We start from the raw sequence: 15,729 nt of genomic DNA on the forward strand, positions 1-15,729 counted from the left end.
TTTTTGTGTACTCAATGAAAGCAGAAGGATTTGTAAAAAGGGAAATGTTTTATTTTTAAAGTACAAAGTGTAACAAGTAAAAATCAACCACGTCCCCCCCCACTGACAAAAATCTTCTCCCCAATATGGGGTGAGAAAAAAATTCACAATACATCAGTTATCCTTTGATTTAAAAAAAACACTCCCCCTTGTCATAAATATGTACAACTTCTTTTAGGAAGTCCCGGAGAGAAAAAAACATGTCAGGAAAAACAAACAATAAAGAACCCAGTGCCTTCTCTCAACGCAACTATGGAGGAAGTCATAAAAATGTTCCCCTGTCCTTATAAATAACGGGCCGACGTGTTTGGTGAAGAGTTTTCAAATGATATTAGATGCTGTAAATCTGATACCAAATGGGGATCTTGATTGTGATGAGGCAAACAAATGTAAAATACGCGGTTAATATATTCTGGGACAGGTGAAACAGCAGAGCACAGGTATTAAAACCACGTCAACACATCTAAATTCTAGCATCATCTATCTTTGGTTTGAATTGTGATTGCTGATGAAGTGGTGAGCATGTGAGTGAAAAGCCACAACCTTACAAAGGATTGAGTCTGCAGTCTGACGCAAATAAAAATTTTTTTTTAAAAAGCACTGTAATTTAAAAAAAAAAAAAAAAAGAGTGAATATAAATATTGCACTTTCAAACAACATTTAGTTCCCAGTGCCTAGTTGCGATCCCTTTTATTAGAGGTACATGCTGACATCTGGACGGCAGCCTCGGTCGTTTCCATTCTATCCACCGAGGACTGAATTCTCATGGCGGAACCTGCAGAAGTGACGGGGAAGGACCAAGCATTGGGAATAACCAATAATCAATTCATACGCTGAACAAACATTCATAAATATACCATTCATCCAAACGCATGTACGCACATAGAGACATATTTACACATGCAAGCACACAAAGTCCTGACTCCAGACCACAGACTAAGTATTTACATTTAAGGCACATAAAATCTTTGTTCATGACAAATTAAACAATTTAAAGTTCAGTCCCTGGAGTCTTGCGGTGGCGGGATGATTTTCAGACGCTTCTCCTTCCAAAACCTGGCGCGCATTTAACTCAAAAGACAATCAGGATTATGGCGTCTCCGCGCTTGAAGAGGGATGATCCCGTCGAAGGGCCTCGACAGTGCTGATTGTCTCGTCTTTGGTTCAAGACCTCATCGCTCTATGGCCATTGTCGATTCTGCGATTCCCCCTTGAGCATTATTGTTTCAGTCGTGGTCTCCTTAGCGTGCAAGCCCAGAGCAAACGGAGTGAGAGCAAAGCAAACAATGCACCTCCAGGAAAATAAAAACACACTTTGCGACAGAAGTGCCACACCACTTCAAGGCCCGATGTGAGGTTTCACAGGTCTGCAACGGTTCCAGTCCAAACCCAGTCGACTACACAACAACAGCAACGCCGGTGCTGGTAACTCTGAAGGTGAACCAACAGGATTGAAACATCAGTAGGAGTCAAAATCAGAACTCAGTCGGTCGGTCTCAGGTGTCTTTTGGAGATATATCAGTAGATTTCCTTTGAGTGCAAAAACAACTCAACCCTGTCCACCAACCTGAGTCACAGAGAGATCATTACAGAAACGTCCATCCATTCATTTTCTACGCCTGCTTTTCTGGCACAGGCCTGGGTTGACCTATCCCAGCATTCACTGAGAATCAGGGGGGCACCTCAGACACAACAGGGCTTACATTACATAAAATTTTGTGATAAAAGATGGGTCAGTTCAATAGATTTTTAACGTCTGGGCATCCGTTTTCACCTGAAACCTATTCATCGATCTTCTTTAAATAAAACCATGTGTTCAGGAAACACTAGAAGAATACTGTCAGGCCTCAGCAGGCAGCAGAATTCACAGCTCCCAGCAATGAACTCATCGGAAAAGATTTAGCACCAAGATATGCCAGTTAAATGGGTGATACAAAAGTCACTTTGTCCTTGTTCAGTTTGAAATTAGCCTTGAGACATGGACATAAATTCTATTAGTTAATCCCAACCTGCCAACAATCGAGACATAAATTAAAAAAAGAAAAGAGAAAAAAAACATTCATTTGGCGTGGATGTCTTTGGATTCGTCTTCATCTAGTGCAGCACAGTGGAGTTCCAGTGGTCTCTCTTTCGCTTAACTGCTCTCAGGTCCACTCTGCGTCTTCCGTTGTGTTTCTCTGTTGCAATCATACGGCCAGGTACCGCGGTTCTGGTGGCGCTGGTCACCCTCTAAGCCTCGGACGCAGCCTGAGGTTTGAGTTGCGCTTTCTCCATGGCAGTGCCGTAAGGTAGGGATCGCTTGAAGAAGCCAAACTGCAAAGGAGATTAAAGAAATCAGATTAAAGAATCTGATCAGTGCAACTGAATTTTCAGTCACCTTTAAGTCTCTGGTATACTGTTGTAGACTTTTTTTTTAAATTTACAGTGGTGCTGACCTTGTACAGGATGTAGATGAGTAGAGCCAGTAGCAGCAATCCAACCAAGATGGCCAAGATGATGATCCACAGAGGAACTGAGTTTTCCACATCTGGCTTGTTCCACACCACATGCGTCACCACCTGAGGACAAAAATCGGTCAGAATAATTCAACAATGCTTTGAGACCACATTCCTGCAGGCGTTGAAGAACAAGCAAATACCTTTTTGTCTCCACTGGGGTAATGTTTGGGTGAGATGGCGTAAGGCATCTTCTTCACGTTGTAACTGGCCACGCATTCCAATACATATTGCTTGTAAGATCTCTGAGGGTAAAAAAATAAATAAAAAAAGTTTATTTAAAAATTGCAATTCACAAATTGAACACTAGGTGTCGACAAAGACTGCATGCTTCTCCTAGAGAAAACCCTGTCAAGAATTTTTTTCCTGTGAGCAGCTGTGATACCAGAAAATTAATTTTGAATGCTTTTACATATTGGCTTGTGTTACAAAGAGGGTGTGGTAAGAAGTGTGTAACTGTGACAGCAGGCAGGAAAAAAGAATGTCAGCTGCAGTCGTCCAGCTGAGTGTGCAACAGTTCTGAGTTGGCAACTGTTGTCTTATTTGTTGTGGTCGACTGTAACCAGCAGCTGATCCAAATCCAGAGATGTTGCCGAGTCAACGTGCAAGCCTGGCGACTGCAGCCGTGCACATTTGCCAGCTGCACATTCGAGGTGTTGTATTAGCTGTTTGGTCAGGATATGATTCATCCTCAACACACCTCAATGAAGGTCTCAGCCCAGACGCGAGAGCGCACTTTGATGATGGCGGTTGTCCCCTTCTCCAGCAGGCCCACGTTGCAATGGAGCGTCCAGCATTTTGTATTAGAACAAGACTGCAGGAACACAAAGAAGAATTAAAATTGTTTTACTCATATGTGCACCTAATTTAGCGAACAGGGCTAAAGGGATATGAAACATAAGAGGACAAATATGAACACTGGCCGACTATTAATTGGAGGGACAAATGGTAGTTAATACCACAGGTCAAATAAATATAACAAAGGACCCAATGTTATGATCTTAGTTCCACGCCTGCTTCAAATTAGGTTTGAAGGAATGTCATGAGACTGTAAAAATCCAGCAAGTTCACTCTCCACATTTATCACCAACCGCTAAAACCGACCCATTTCTCTCAAGACTCTTCAATACTTAATTAGATCCCCATAATGCAGTCTGGTGTGTTTTACACCAACATGCGCCCGATGTGTTGTGGAGCTGATGGTGTAACCAGACCACCAACCAGACTAAAGGGGTTCAGCGTGGCCAATCAAAGGTGGAGAGCGCACCACCTAGTTCCTTCAGGCTCGGGCGTAGACAGATTTAATGAGTGTATTTCAGACAGACGGGGAGCGCATCAGACAACTTCCTTGAGGTAGACCTCCCCGATTCCCCCGAGCGCCAGGGCAAGAAAAGGTTTGTGGAAACTACACCAACATGGACCGGTGCCAAAGACGCCTCTAACGTGTATCCTCCCCCGGTGGGATTATGTGGTCAAGATCATAATCTCTGAGGGCATAGAAGCCATTCCCACAGATTCATAAAATAACAGTCTGGCCTCTCCACACAGCTGCTGCACACCCAGGTTATTAAAAGTAGATTAGGAGATTAATCATAGAGTCAGAAAATGTATCTGCAAACACTCAGATAATTGATGTAACCAAACAACAGCTGGTCCAAGAAAAACTGAAACTGAGGGCGTCTTCAATAAATGTTATCCTCCTGGTTTCTGTCATACTGGTCAGACAAAATAATTCTAGTAGCATATTTAGAGAAAGAAAATGCATCAAACATGTCTTGTTTCATGGAGCTCAGAAGAGGTTACTTCAGGTTTAGGGCGTTCAGGCTTTATAAAAAATTTTTAAAAATGTAGTAAATTAGATTACGGCTTGAGATTTTATGAAAACAGTTTATGAGTCTACATTTTAGACAGGTCACACAAACCTTCTGGTGCCTCACGGATTGATAATATGTCATTACTGACATGACTGGTTGTTAATTTTTTACATTTGGTAATACTGTCATAATTAATGTTTATCATTACAAAATATTTACCTATTGCACACTTTCTAATCAAAGTCTTTAGTACATGTTGCTGGAAGAACTACTGTAGTCCTTTGGGACAACATCCTGGTGAGTTATAAAGCTAAACTTAAAAACTGGTGCACACAGAGAGTCTAAAACAACTGATAAGACGATAACTATAGCTGCGCGTTGCATTGGACACTAAGGAATGGTAGTTTAAAGCTAAGTCCACCTATCCGGATCTCACAATCGCAAATGACCAGCAGAAAATGACCCGAAATGACAGGGTTGGTATGGATTTGATTAGAAAATCGGCTTGAGAAAGTACCTCATGGAAAAATCATGCTAGAAGTTAAAAATAATAGCAGTTGGTTATTACTGCAGTTTAAGTGGCCCTTTGTCCTTGCCTAGCTCAGCTCTTCAAAGACGAGGCTAGACCGTTTTAAATTCTCACGACACGACCGAGTCAACCCGCTTCATCAAAAGCCCTGCTGGACATGAAGCACGCGTAGATCAAGAGACACTTCCAGCTGAAACGTCTGTCCTGCTGAGCACAAAAAACAAAAGTGCAGACAGGGAAATAAAAAAGAAAGAAAATCGGCAGAATGAGGTCCTTTATTCCGACGTGTCACCAGACAGGCTTGATAAACGAGCATGGTCAGGAGCGACGGGCGTCCGGACAAAGACCTCTTTAGTTCAAGTAGGTATCCTCAGACAGAGTCAGCAACAGAAGCTACCTGCAGCTGGATGAATCAATAGGTCCAGTGTGCAGAGGCTCTAGGCCTCACGACACCCGGAGCCCAAAATTACAGAGGGGTCTGTGAAGTAACCGCTGCATCGCGGACAAAAAACCCTCCCGTGTCCCTCGGCCTCGCCGCCCCTCCACCGCTACGAGGCTCTTTAATGGTAATCAAGGGGACAAGCCTGTGCCCTCTGACCCCTCCCTTTCAACAAAATCATAATTTAATTACCCAATCCCGGGGGTCTCATATACAAGATCTGGACACGTGTCCCCAAAACAGAACCAGGCCATGATGTAAAGAAATGCTCCAAATTATTTTTTAGTGTTCAACTTCCTCATCTAATTGCCTGCAAAGCTCTTTAATTCCCTGACTCTTTATGAGATTGGCCTTCACCTTCTGGCCAAATGAAGTTCATCCATGTTCACGCGTCGTCTCAACACAACCGGCGTCTCAGGCGTCTTACCAGGTTAGTCAAATGAGCGAGTTGAGTCTTGTGGACGTCCCTCCTGTCAACGTGGTGCTCATTGGCTTTAAGCGCCAGGATAGGTGGCTCTGTGGATGTGTGCTGGAGCTAAAGAGACAGAGAACACAAACACCACCCGTTAGACCGATGCAGACATTGACCTCAGCGAGTAGAAGAGCACAGCACCCTTTCTGTCAATAGAGTACCTAATGTTAGCATGACCCTGAGGCGGTTTGTCATTAATCAGGAGCATGTGAGCTCCGCTCCACATGGGTTCCCGTGGAAATACACCAAACTTAGCAATTCAACAGGGGGAGGGGGACATTAGATCACAGCTAAGATGGATGACAGCTCACAACCCTGCTCAACATCTGTCAAGCTTCGGATGAAGTCGCAGAAACAACCGCGGATGAGGCACAAGGGGGCATGGATGTCGAAGATGAGTGAGCGTATTACTGGTGAAGTGGTTAATCAAGCTGTGCAGAGCGTAGGGAAGAGCTTCAGCTTCAAAGCGATGGTGGGGTGAGTGTCCTGGGTGGAGCTGAGACGTTGGGAGGAGGAGGTGGGTGTGGGCCGACCAAAAGGACAAACCAAATGTGAATCACACATCTGACGAGGACTTGGTAGGAGATGCTGCCTTTCTGATTTAGCCTCAGGGATCATTCACACAACAGTTCTACCCTAAAATGGTACATTTATTTCGTGTTTAGGGCAAAAAAACAACTCTTCGGTGGCCTGAAAACTTAAAAAACCAGGTTCCAACTGTTGATCTTTTGAACAAACCATGTAAATGGGCAATAAAGTTGATTTCATTTAATTTCAAGATGCAACTCCTCTAAAACTGGTGACATCACATTTCCATTTCCTGTATATTACCTACAATCTGGACAGAACAACAACAACAAAAAAGTGAGAAAAGTCCAGTTTTGTTTCTGCTTAGTAACGCCCCTCCGATGAAGATTGACTGAATCTTATTCTAGTGTTGAATTTAAAATGTTACACTGCCACCTACTGTCCCGGCATGCTTACTACAGCGTTTTACCAAACCTGGTTGTGAGGAAACCCTTTTTAAAGCACTCACCTTGAGGTGAAGGTGGTTCATGTTTTTGTCTGAGGTGCAGTTGATCGGGCCTTCCGTGGAGAACTCCAAGGGGTAAAGGAGGGTGTGACCCTGGACAGCCAGGGGACAGTGCAGCTCAAGCGGGGTGTGGCTGATCCGACTGGGCCCGTTGTTCACCAGCTGGACAAAGGAAATGAGATTAACTCAAGCATGTGAGGCATGAGAAAACTTCAAGAGCAGCTCGATCTTATATCATACTTGAAGCTAAGAACTTGCAACTGTTTTTTTTTTCTTTTCCCATTCGGAAAGTTTAATATTTGACATATTTACTCAATCTACATTAAATCATGAACGCAAACTGGCACCGCCTGACAATAAATCTCCCTGCGTAATCTGGGTTATGTTTTCATTAGTTTCTCTTTCACGGCTACCCTGGGAAACCGACATGCTTTATGAACAATGGGAATTGCTTTCCAACCCAATCTGCCAAAGCCCCCATGAGTCTCCACAGCTAAGAAGGTGGCTGATTACCTCATAGATGTGTTCCACCGGAGGCCCGACGTCCTGCTCCACTCCGTAGGTTTTGGTCAACTTCCAGTTGGCCGGTGGGAAGGAGACCTTATCTGGTCGAGACACACTTAAAAAGAAAAGTGGGGGATGTCAAAATATGCATCCAGAGGCACTAAAAATTGGAAAGTTCAAATGAGGGAACCATAACATCCCACTCACCCCTGTAAGATGACCTCAGCCTGAACAACAACCTCCAGCTTGTAAAGGACAACCTCACTGTGGGAATTATTCTCATTTTTACTGTGGAAACACAGAAAAGAAATACTGATGAGTTGATGTCATTCCGGTGCTACAGCGATCAGAATCTACTCGTATCGTGTAAATGGCCGGTGATAGCTGTACCTGCGAATCTGCAGCTCAAACTGAACTGTTTTGTGCGTGTCCTTCAGCCGCGGAACCGTGAAGCGTAGACCCGCCCACAGCTGCAGAGAGGAAGATAATCTTTAGGAATTATTGTAATAATGTGGAGAAAACATAGATCAGCAAAAATGACATTTGAAACTGAACATTAACAAAGAAGGACGGAAGTAAAAAAAACCATGTGCGTGTGCACAGATACATTCTTGTTATCCTTTTAAATTTCAAAATCCATTTGCTTTCAACACAACCTGTTTAAAAAGTCTCTCTGAATCCACTTTTTTTATGAGCTAACTTTAATGACGTGGTCTATGAGACCTTCCAGGATGCCGTGACAGCAACTACAGTATTTTCCGTACTATAAGGCACAACTAAAAGCCTTCAATTTTCTCAAAAAACGACATTGTGCCTTATAATCAAGTGCGCCTTATATATGAAAAAGGTTTTAAAATAGGCCATTCATTGAAGGGGAGCCTTATAGTCCAGTGCGCCTTATAGTGCAGAAAATACTGTATCATAAAGAAGAAAAATGAAGTTTATCCACTTAGCGAATAGCCGATTGTTTTCCTCTACAAACTTATAAAAGCCTGCCAGCTAGTGACACTACCATTAAAAAAAGGGAACTCTTCCCAGCAGGGAGCTGAGTGCACTGAGTCTGTACTTCCTGTCACAACATTTCCTCACACAGGCTGACTTTTCCCGTGCTGTTCGCACCCAGCCTAGAATGGCAGAGCTTTTTTTCCAACAGAAACAAAAAAAAAAAACAACAACAGGAAAACCTTTTGTCAACAGTTCTCTAAGAACACCTCAGGTCTGACGACCATAAAGCTCATTAAACGCAGCGGCGTCCCTACATTGGTGCCAGACTTCATGGGGTTGCCCAAATCACAGCTGAGGTATCTGGTCTGGTTCTCCGTCTCGTAACTGCACGTCAGCTGGGTCAGGCTCTGACAAACGAGAGAACAGACGGATCAAACGTAAAACAACGACCACATTCAAGTCTAAGAGATATATTACTCATTGGAGGCTGCGGGTTTTCTTGCATCGCTAGTCACCTCATTATTTCGGGCAATTCCGCTGTAGTCAGCTTCGGGAGGCAGCACCACATACAGCTCGGACTCGTATGCCCCTCCCTCACCGTCGTTCCTGGCGTTGAAAGTCAAGGTTAGCGAGTTGTCATCACCCAGGTAGACTTCCTTCCTGTTCCTGAGGACCCAAGCAAAGAGAAAAAGATTCCTAATGGGGTCAACGGTCAGGTCAAATGGTGTCAGGACTCTTTAGACAAATAGTTGTTAGGTCTTTCTGATAAAAAAACAAATACGACATTCATTACGTGAGGTTTCTTTTTTTGCACAGCAGAAACTCAACGCAACTTCACATTTTGAGCTTCAAACTTTAAATTCTTTACATCATGCACGCTGAGTATCTCAGTGGAAGTGAGTAACTCCTCACCTTTCCATCCTCCCAGTCCATCCATAGCTGGGAACAACAAGAAAACCCATAAGGCTGTCCACACATATGCTTTTAATTACCGCCTGCTCTTATTAAGCAGTAAAGGAGAGTGAGACAAGATTTCTGAAGCCGATCCTCTGATGGCCTTCGAGTTAAAGCCGTGATTTTTTAACTGGCAGCGCTGGTTTTAAACCAAACAAAGGCGCCAAATAAGAAAACTGCACAAAACCGTAAAGCTTCCTTAATCCCCCTTACCTAGCAGGTTATGTATGTCTTGGAAGCAAAATTGAAGAATTTAACGGAATTGACACTTTTTTTCCCCAAAAAAAATTCCTTTTAATCATCACTACAAAACACCAGCTAGTATTATTATATTCTACTAACTTCTAGAATGCAGAAAAATGCATTGAGCTATCATTTTAATTGCATCAATCACGGTTCATACGGCTCCATTTCCGAGGTCGCTCACGAAGGATCAGCCAAATGTTGAAAATAAAATGAAGGCAGATGTTAGATGAATACAGGAATATGAAATCAAAATAACAGAGGAATTTGATTTTTTTCCAGACAGATCCATTTTTTCCGTTTAGTCGCCCCACCTGTAGAGCGGTTTCCTGTTTTTACAGGATGTCTATAGAAAAAACAAAAAACAATAATAAACATGGAAACAGGGGCATGTATTATTTTGTGACATCGCTTTTTCTTGTAACAACCCTCAGTTACCAGCAGGATGCTAACAAAGAGGAATTCTGTCCCCTCCATGCCAGATACATCAGCTGCTCAACAATCCAAGGTCTCTGTTGTCACAGTCAGAGTTCATAATGGGACACTTTTACACCTGGGGACAGGTGTGGACTGCAGGGGCAATAGTCCAGCTAGCACCCAGATAATTTTATTCCAAAATCACATCAGGCTCTGGTTATCAGGCTGCAGAATGCGGTTTGGCTTCGTGTTGCTGGAATAAGACAGAACGTCCTTGAAAAAGACACCTTCTGGATTGAAGCACACGCTGTTCAAAAACCTGTTTGTACCTCTTAGCATTAATGATGCCTTCAGGGAGGCTCAGACTTTTGTGCTTTTTGCTAGTAAGTCTTTTTTAGCCTGGAGGACACATCCACGATTTCCAAAAAATTACTTTCGAATGACTGGGCCTTTCTTGGTTTGTCCTTTCATACTCACCCACCACGCTGTATAATAGTGAGATGATCCAATTATGTCCCTGTCCCAACTTATTATGAAATGTGTTGGTGTGGAATACCTCATCAATGACATTGATGAGGTATTGCTTTAGATATAATGTCTTTGTTCTGTTTTTATTTGAACTGAATCCAAGGTCACGTTTCCAAATTGGTGAGTTCAGCATCTGCTGCCTGGCTCTGTTCAGAATCTTAACATTTTTCCTGGAATCCATTTTGCTTTTGACAATGACAGTATATGAATAGACTCACCCATGAACAGCCAGCTTCAGGTTAGGGACACAGATGTTATCTTCTCCACAGTCCAACAGAATCTGAGCCTGAAAGACGAACGGTGAGGGCGATTAAAGTTTTCCTCCAGGCTGATCACACAACAAGTTGAAGGATTAATCACACAGATAAAACAGGTATCCATTTATGGGAGACAACAGGATGAGCTTAACAGGATGCAACATGTGTGATGACTAATACACCCCCCCCCCCCCCCCCCCCGTGACACACAGGCACCTGCACTGCAATCTCCTCTACAGTATCTACAAGATGTCATCAGTGCACATAAGATAGTATAAAAAACAAAGTTGTGCCTCCAAGGAACGATGACTGACTCGGTGAGGTCATCATGGGCGCAGACGCCCCCCACCCCCCATAACCAGCTGTCCAAGCGTGCACACACGTGTTTTCTGTTTGTAAGAGAGGGGAAATGATGAAGGGATGAAGAGCTTGGGCCCGGAGACCAATGCCGAAGGAGATACTCCTGGAGAGCAGAACACAGGGCTTCCAGTTCTCTTCCACTCCCCCCAATCCTTCCCCGGCGTACCCACATCAGAGCGCCATGCGGCCAACCGCGTCCAAACCACACGCTCCACCACCCGGAGAACCGTATCCGCGTTTGATCACACCAAAAAATGGGAGGAGACTCGAAGGAAACTCACTGGGATGTAGGAAATCTGTGTTGACTTGAAAAGCAGAAATGCGGGTTGAGAGATTACAGCGGAGGGAAAGACAAGAAAGCGACAGAAGCCCCCCCTGGATAAGTGGACGACTGCCGAACGTGTGGCGGGAGCGGCGGCGGGGAAAGCTCTGCGGATTCGCTAAATTGCGAGCCGCTGCGACCGTGACAGTGTGATGATGTTCGGGACGATAAGGATAATAAATAGATATGGAGGAGGAGATTAGAGAGAGCGCAGCACCCCCGCCCCTTGTCATTACACCATCCAGGGGCTTTAATTATGAACACCGTGGTAACCACTGTGCAAACTCCACCACATGTGGAAGCCCGGGATGCGCGCCTGTGCAGGAAAGCAAAACAATGTCTGAAGGCTCATGGGTGGATTTCAACAACAGCGACATGCATCTGAACATGTGACACAATGACGGCAGCCATCATCAACAGAATCAATCCACAAAAAATTCACATTAAAAGTGAAGCACATTCATTAACTTGAGACAGATTTGGTCAGATGTTATTATTATCACAACAAAGAGGGCATTGATGCACATTTTCAGTAGTCTGATGACAACTTGGGTCATTTCTGGTTTTGCACATACTCATCCCTTTGTTTTTTATTTAAACACATAAAGAGAACAACTGAGCATCTCTTGTTTTTACTCAAGCTTGAAGAGAGTTTGGCAGTGTCTGAACGGTCGCATGGCCTGCAACAGATTCATAGCATGTGTTGACATCGTGCGTCTTGTCAAACTTTTCCCAATCTGCACGGATCAGATTTGTCTATTTGGGCATTTAGGGGGGAAAAATTTTAGCTCAGGCTTTTAGCTCAAATTCTGGTTCAGCAGTCTCAGACCACATCTGTTAGAGGCCCATCAGCTTTGATATGTAGAAAGAACATCAATGACAGGGTTCAGTCTTGACCCCATGAGAGAAAGATACAAACACGTCAGGATAGAGATAGAGATAGGATGGAGACAGAGCTTAAACTGGCTGTCATTCCTCAAACGCTGCTGGCATTGAGCTCACATATGGTCGGTGCTGCGCCACAGCTGAAAGGATGCCCACATGTTGATCCAACTGCACTCACTGCCAGAGGCAAGCGGGCAGAACGCCAAGACACTTCACCCAGATGGGCAAATCGCTTGGCTGATCCCCGCCCCCGAATACCGTATGCGCCTGAAGCCCAGGAACACGCCATCTACGCGCCGTCGTGTCGCCAAGCGGGCCGAGAACGGTTCCTGCCGGGGTGGAGAAACGCTTCGATGTTCACAAGCCTCACGTTTTACTTTTGAGAAGAACTTTCCAGACACCTTGGACCTCTTCCCGGTTGGATGGTTTCGAGACGACATTCAAAGGAACAGAGCTACGCTTTCATCAGAGACAGGAAAGTCAGCAAGAGGTTGGCCAGAGATACAGATAATGATACTCGGTGAGGTGGATATTCTTATCTAAGTTCAGACGACGAGTCTAGTCAAGTGTAAGCACCACATGTAGATTATTACAGAACGGTACTCCATCATGCGTTGACGTTAGAAGGCCTCGGCCAAGGAGGTTACATCTTCCCTGGCGTTGTTTTATCCTTCTTTTAACCAAGATTACGCAAATTCTACATGACATATTTTAATGAAACTTGGTAGAAGTATTGGACATGTGGCAGAGGAGATCTCATTGAATTTTGGCGTGATTCGAGACAGCGGGGTTTTTTTAAAAACATTTTGAATCTTGTGAGCTTTCTGGACCATCTTTATACAATTTGATGGACTAGCGTGAAACTGAGTGGACGGGGGAGGCATGTCCCCGCAGGAGAAATCATCGTTCTTAAGAGCTCCATCCTGAACGAACCCAACATTAGTCAACTTCTATTTTTATTGGAATACTTTAAAACCAATAATAACACCAATATGATTCCAAATTCTAGAGGTAAGTTTTCATTTTCAAGGAGTCACGTCATGAGGTTAAAATGAACATGGGACTATTTGTTTTAGGCGCCATGACTACAAACTCCGAGGGACATCTATTTTTAACTGCTGGAAGGTTAGTACAAGCAAAAGTACCTTCTTTTCAATGAAGCTGGTGTTCTGATAGTTGAGGATGGGCCGCAGGCCGTGGGAGTCAGCTGCCGCTTTTGGATCCAAGCTGAAGTTCAAGGCCACGTAAATGGAGGAGAGTTTATCCCTAAAGTCTTTCTCATCCTGCAGAAAGAATGTTAAAGGAAACAACCTTGAATCAGGAAACAGAAACATAGCTACTGCTTTTTCACAGCTGCTGATCAGAGATTGACGTACTCTCAAGTAGATCCTGGTGTGGTTGCACACTCGCTCGCCGTGGGGAACCCTCACGCTCCTCTTGAGCAAAGGCTGCTGGGAATCCAAGAATAGGGCTCTCTTCACTGCACCCTTCTGCTTGTGTTTATGACTATCGAGATCCACCTCCACCTCGAAATCTGAGACATGCAACACACACACACACACACGCACAGATGAGTATTCACAGCACGATGAATGTTCAGGTCATCTGACTACAGGTTTAAAAAAGACCTGTTGATATGTTCTAATGCACACACGGTGTCACACAAATTGGTACATACAGAATGGATGATTAGAAATAGCCACCAGTTGAAAGAAAGTAAAAGAGCAATGAAGAAGTTTGAAAATTAAAATGTTGCTCACAAAAAAAAAAGAAGCATTTTTTCCCCGTAATAAACCCCCAAAACGGTCACCTCCTCCGCCAAAACACTGACCTGCAGACTGTTAAGGATTTAAAATATTAGCACTAGTGGCTACTTAACAGTTTCCCTACTTGTAATTAAGTGCAGATGTGGAAAATTGGCTCACCTAGGATGGCTGGTAGGTGTTTCCCATCAGCAGATATGCAGAAATTCAGGCTGACGCTGTTTTGGACAGAAGACAAGGGAATGATGAGGGAAGCATGTTCATTTATGGCAGAGATTCAGTCCAATTATACAAAATAGACAAGAAACCTCACATGCTTTTGTTTGTTCCCTCTCTTCCCTGACATGCTTGACATTACATTACATGGAACACAACAGAATTAAGTGAATAATAAAACCAAAATGTTTGGGGAGATATATCTGAAAGCCCCCCCAGGAACAAAAAAAAAAAAAAATTAAGAAGGGTGAAATTGGGCAGCGACTCAGGTTTCCACAGTGATGACCGTCTATATGGGGAAAAAGCTATGGACCTTATATGCCTGGAGATCTCTCCCATGATGCCACTGTCCAAAAGTCAGTAACCCCAAACCTCCCCCGCCCCAACAACCTTTTTACTAATAAACCCACAAAGACGTGAGGAAGGAAAAAAAGAAAACTCCTGTTGGAAAAAGGCACAGAGCGCAATGAGGACGTCTTTCAAACGCTGGTTTAACTTCACATACATGCTCCCGTTGCTGCACGACTGCATGCGCCCGCTCGCAGGAGTCTACGTGTCCTGATGTTTCCCAGCTGTGTTCGACCACCAAACAATATCTCATTCAAAGTAGCAGCGAAGAGCCTCCCAGCCCCTCCCCTCTTGCTCTCCCTGCCATTATCCGTTGTGCTCGCTTTTCACCCCCACCCAACGCTCGTCATCGCCAGGCAACTCAGCGTAATCAAGACACATGTGTATACAAGAGTTTCCTTCATGGATCAGGATCTGGAAAGGGGTTGGGGGTTGGGGGGGGGTTGGAGGGAGGGGTGGGGGCACAGACACGTGAGTGCAGAATCAACCATGTCGAGCAGTGAACGACTGCCGTCTGTTTCCTCTCGCCTTTTGTTGAACTGAAAACTATCCACATTTGGGTGAGGCTAGAAATTGGCAAACAGTGCTGCTATTCAGCGAGTTGTTTCTTTCCTCACAGACAGAAATAATGTGACGTGAAAACGTTTTCAAAAACGTTAAAAGCTGCTTCCAGTGCAGTTTAATACCGTGACCGCTGATGGAAAGGATATTCCTTATCAAGAGTTTCCTGCCAAGGAAGGAGTGTTCATGCATGAAGGGAAGATGTGAAGGCGAGAGAGAGAGAGAGAACAGGAAGCTACAATTTAATCGTGGACAAGTTGGACACTCACCAGGAAACAGGAACACTTGTGTTTCCACTGTTGATCACGCAGTTCTTCTCTTCTGGGTTGATCATGGTCGGGTGAACCGTCAGAGAAACACTGGTGGTAACTATTGGCCGGGATCTGTGGGAAAAGAAAACACGTAGACTGTGATCGCTGTCAAAGGTTCAAATAAGCTAATTAAAGAAACCAATTATGAGACGCACATTATGACTCAAATACAGATGGGGAGAAACTCATGGAATTTTGTCCAGCAGTTTTTGAAATAATGTGGACAGACCCCCCCCACACACATGCCCTCCTCACCACCTCTATTACATGTGAATTGTACAGTAGCTACAGATG

At 44.1% G+C, this 15,729-nt stretch overlaps 1 protein-coding gene across 2 annotated transcripts in view; it reads right to left on the reverse strand.

Moving 5' to 3' along the window:
* Positions 1-29: 29 nt before the first annotated feature.
* itga5 (integrin, alpha 5 (fibronectin receptor, alpha polypeptide)) overlaps positions 30-15,729 on the reverse strand; it is a 32,255-nt gene continuing 16,555 nt past the window's right edge. The window contains exons 15-30 of one of the 2 annotated variants that reach the window (XM_068330028.1): positions 15,394-15,507; positions 14,162-14,217; positions 13,613-13,770; positions 13,382-13,519; positions 10,631-10,698; positions 8,786-8,936; positions 8,585-8,677; positions 7,716-7,795; positions 7,533-7,613; positions 7,335-7,440; positions 6,825-6,983; positions 5,744-5,851; positions 3,235-3,348; positions 2,678-2,779; positions 2,475-2,597; positions 30-2,352 (exon numbers count right to left, since the gene is read on the reverse strand). In XM_068330028.1, coding sequence (XP_068186129.1) covers positions 2,269-2,352; positions 2,475-2,597; positions 2,678-2,779; positions 3,235-3,348; positions 5,744-5,851; positions 6,825-6,983; positions 7,335-7,440; positions 7,533-7,613; positions 7,716-7,795; positions 8,585-8,677; positions 8,786-8,936; positions 10,631-10,698; positions 13,382-13,519; positions 13,613-13,770; positions 14,162-14,217; positions 15,394-15,507 — 1,735 coding nt within the window. In that variant the 3' untranslated portion in view covers positions 30-2,268. Of the gene's footprint in view, positions 2,353-2,474; positions 2,598-2,677; positions 2,780-3,234; positions 3,349-5,673; positions 5,852-6,824; positions 6,984-7,334; positions 7,441-7,532; positions 7,614-7,715; positions 7,796-8,584; positions 8,678-8,785; positions 8,937-10,630; positions 10,699-13,381; positions 13,520-13,612; positions 13,771-14,161; positions 14,218-15,393; positions 15,508-15,729 lie in introns of those variants that run through there. The other variant, XM_068330033.1, reaches the window with a different exon arrangement.

Source organism: Antennarius striatus, chromosome 2 (genome assembly GCF_040054535.1).
Source record: "Antennarius striatus isolate MH-2024 chromosome 2, ASM4005453v1, whole genome shotgun sequence".
Taxonomy (NCBI): Eukaryota; Metazoa; Chordata; class Actinopteri; order Lophiiformes; family Antennariidae; genus Antennarius; species Antennarius striatus.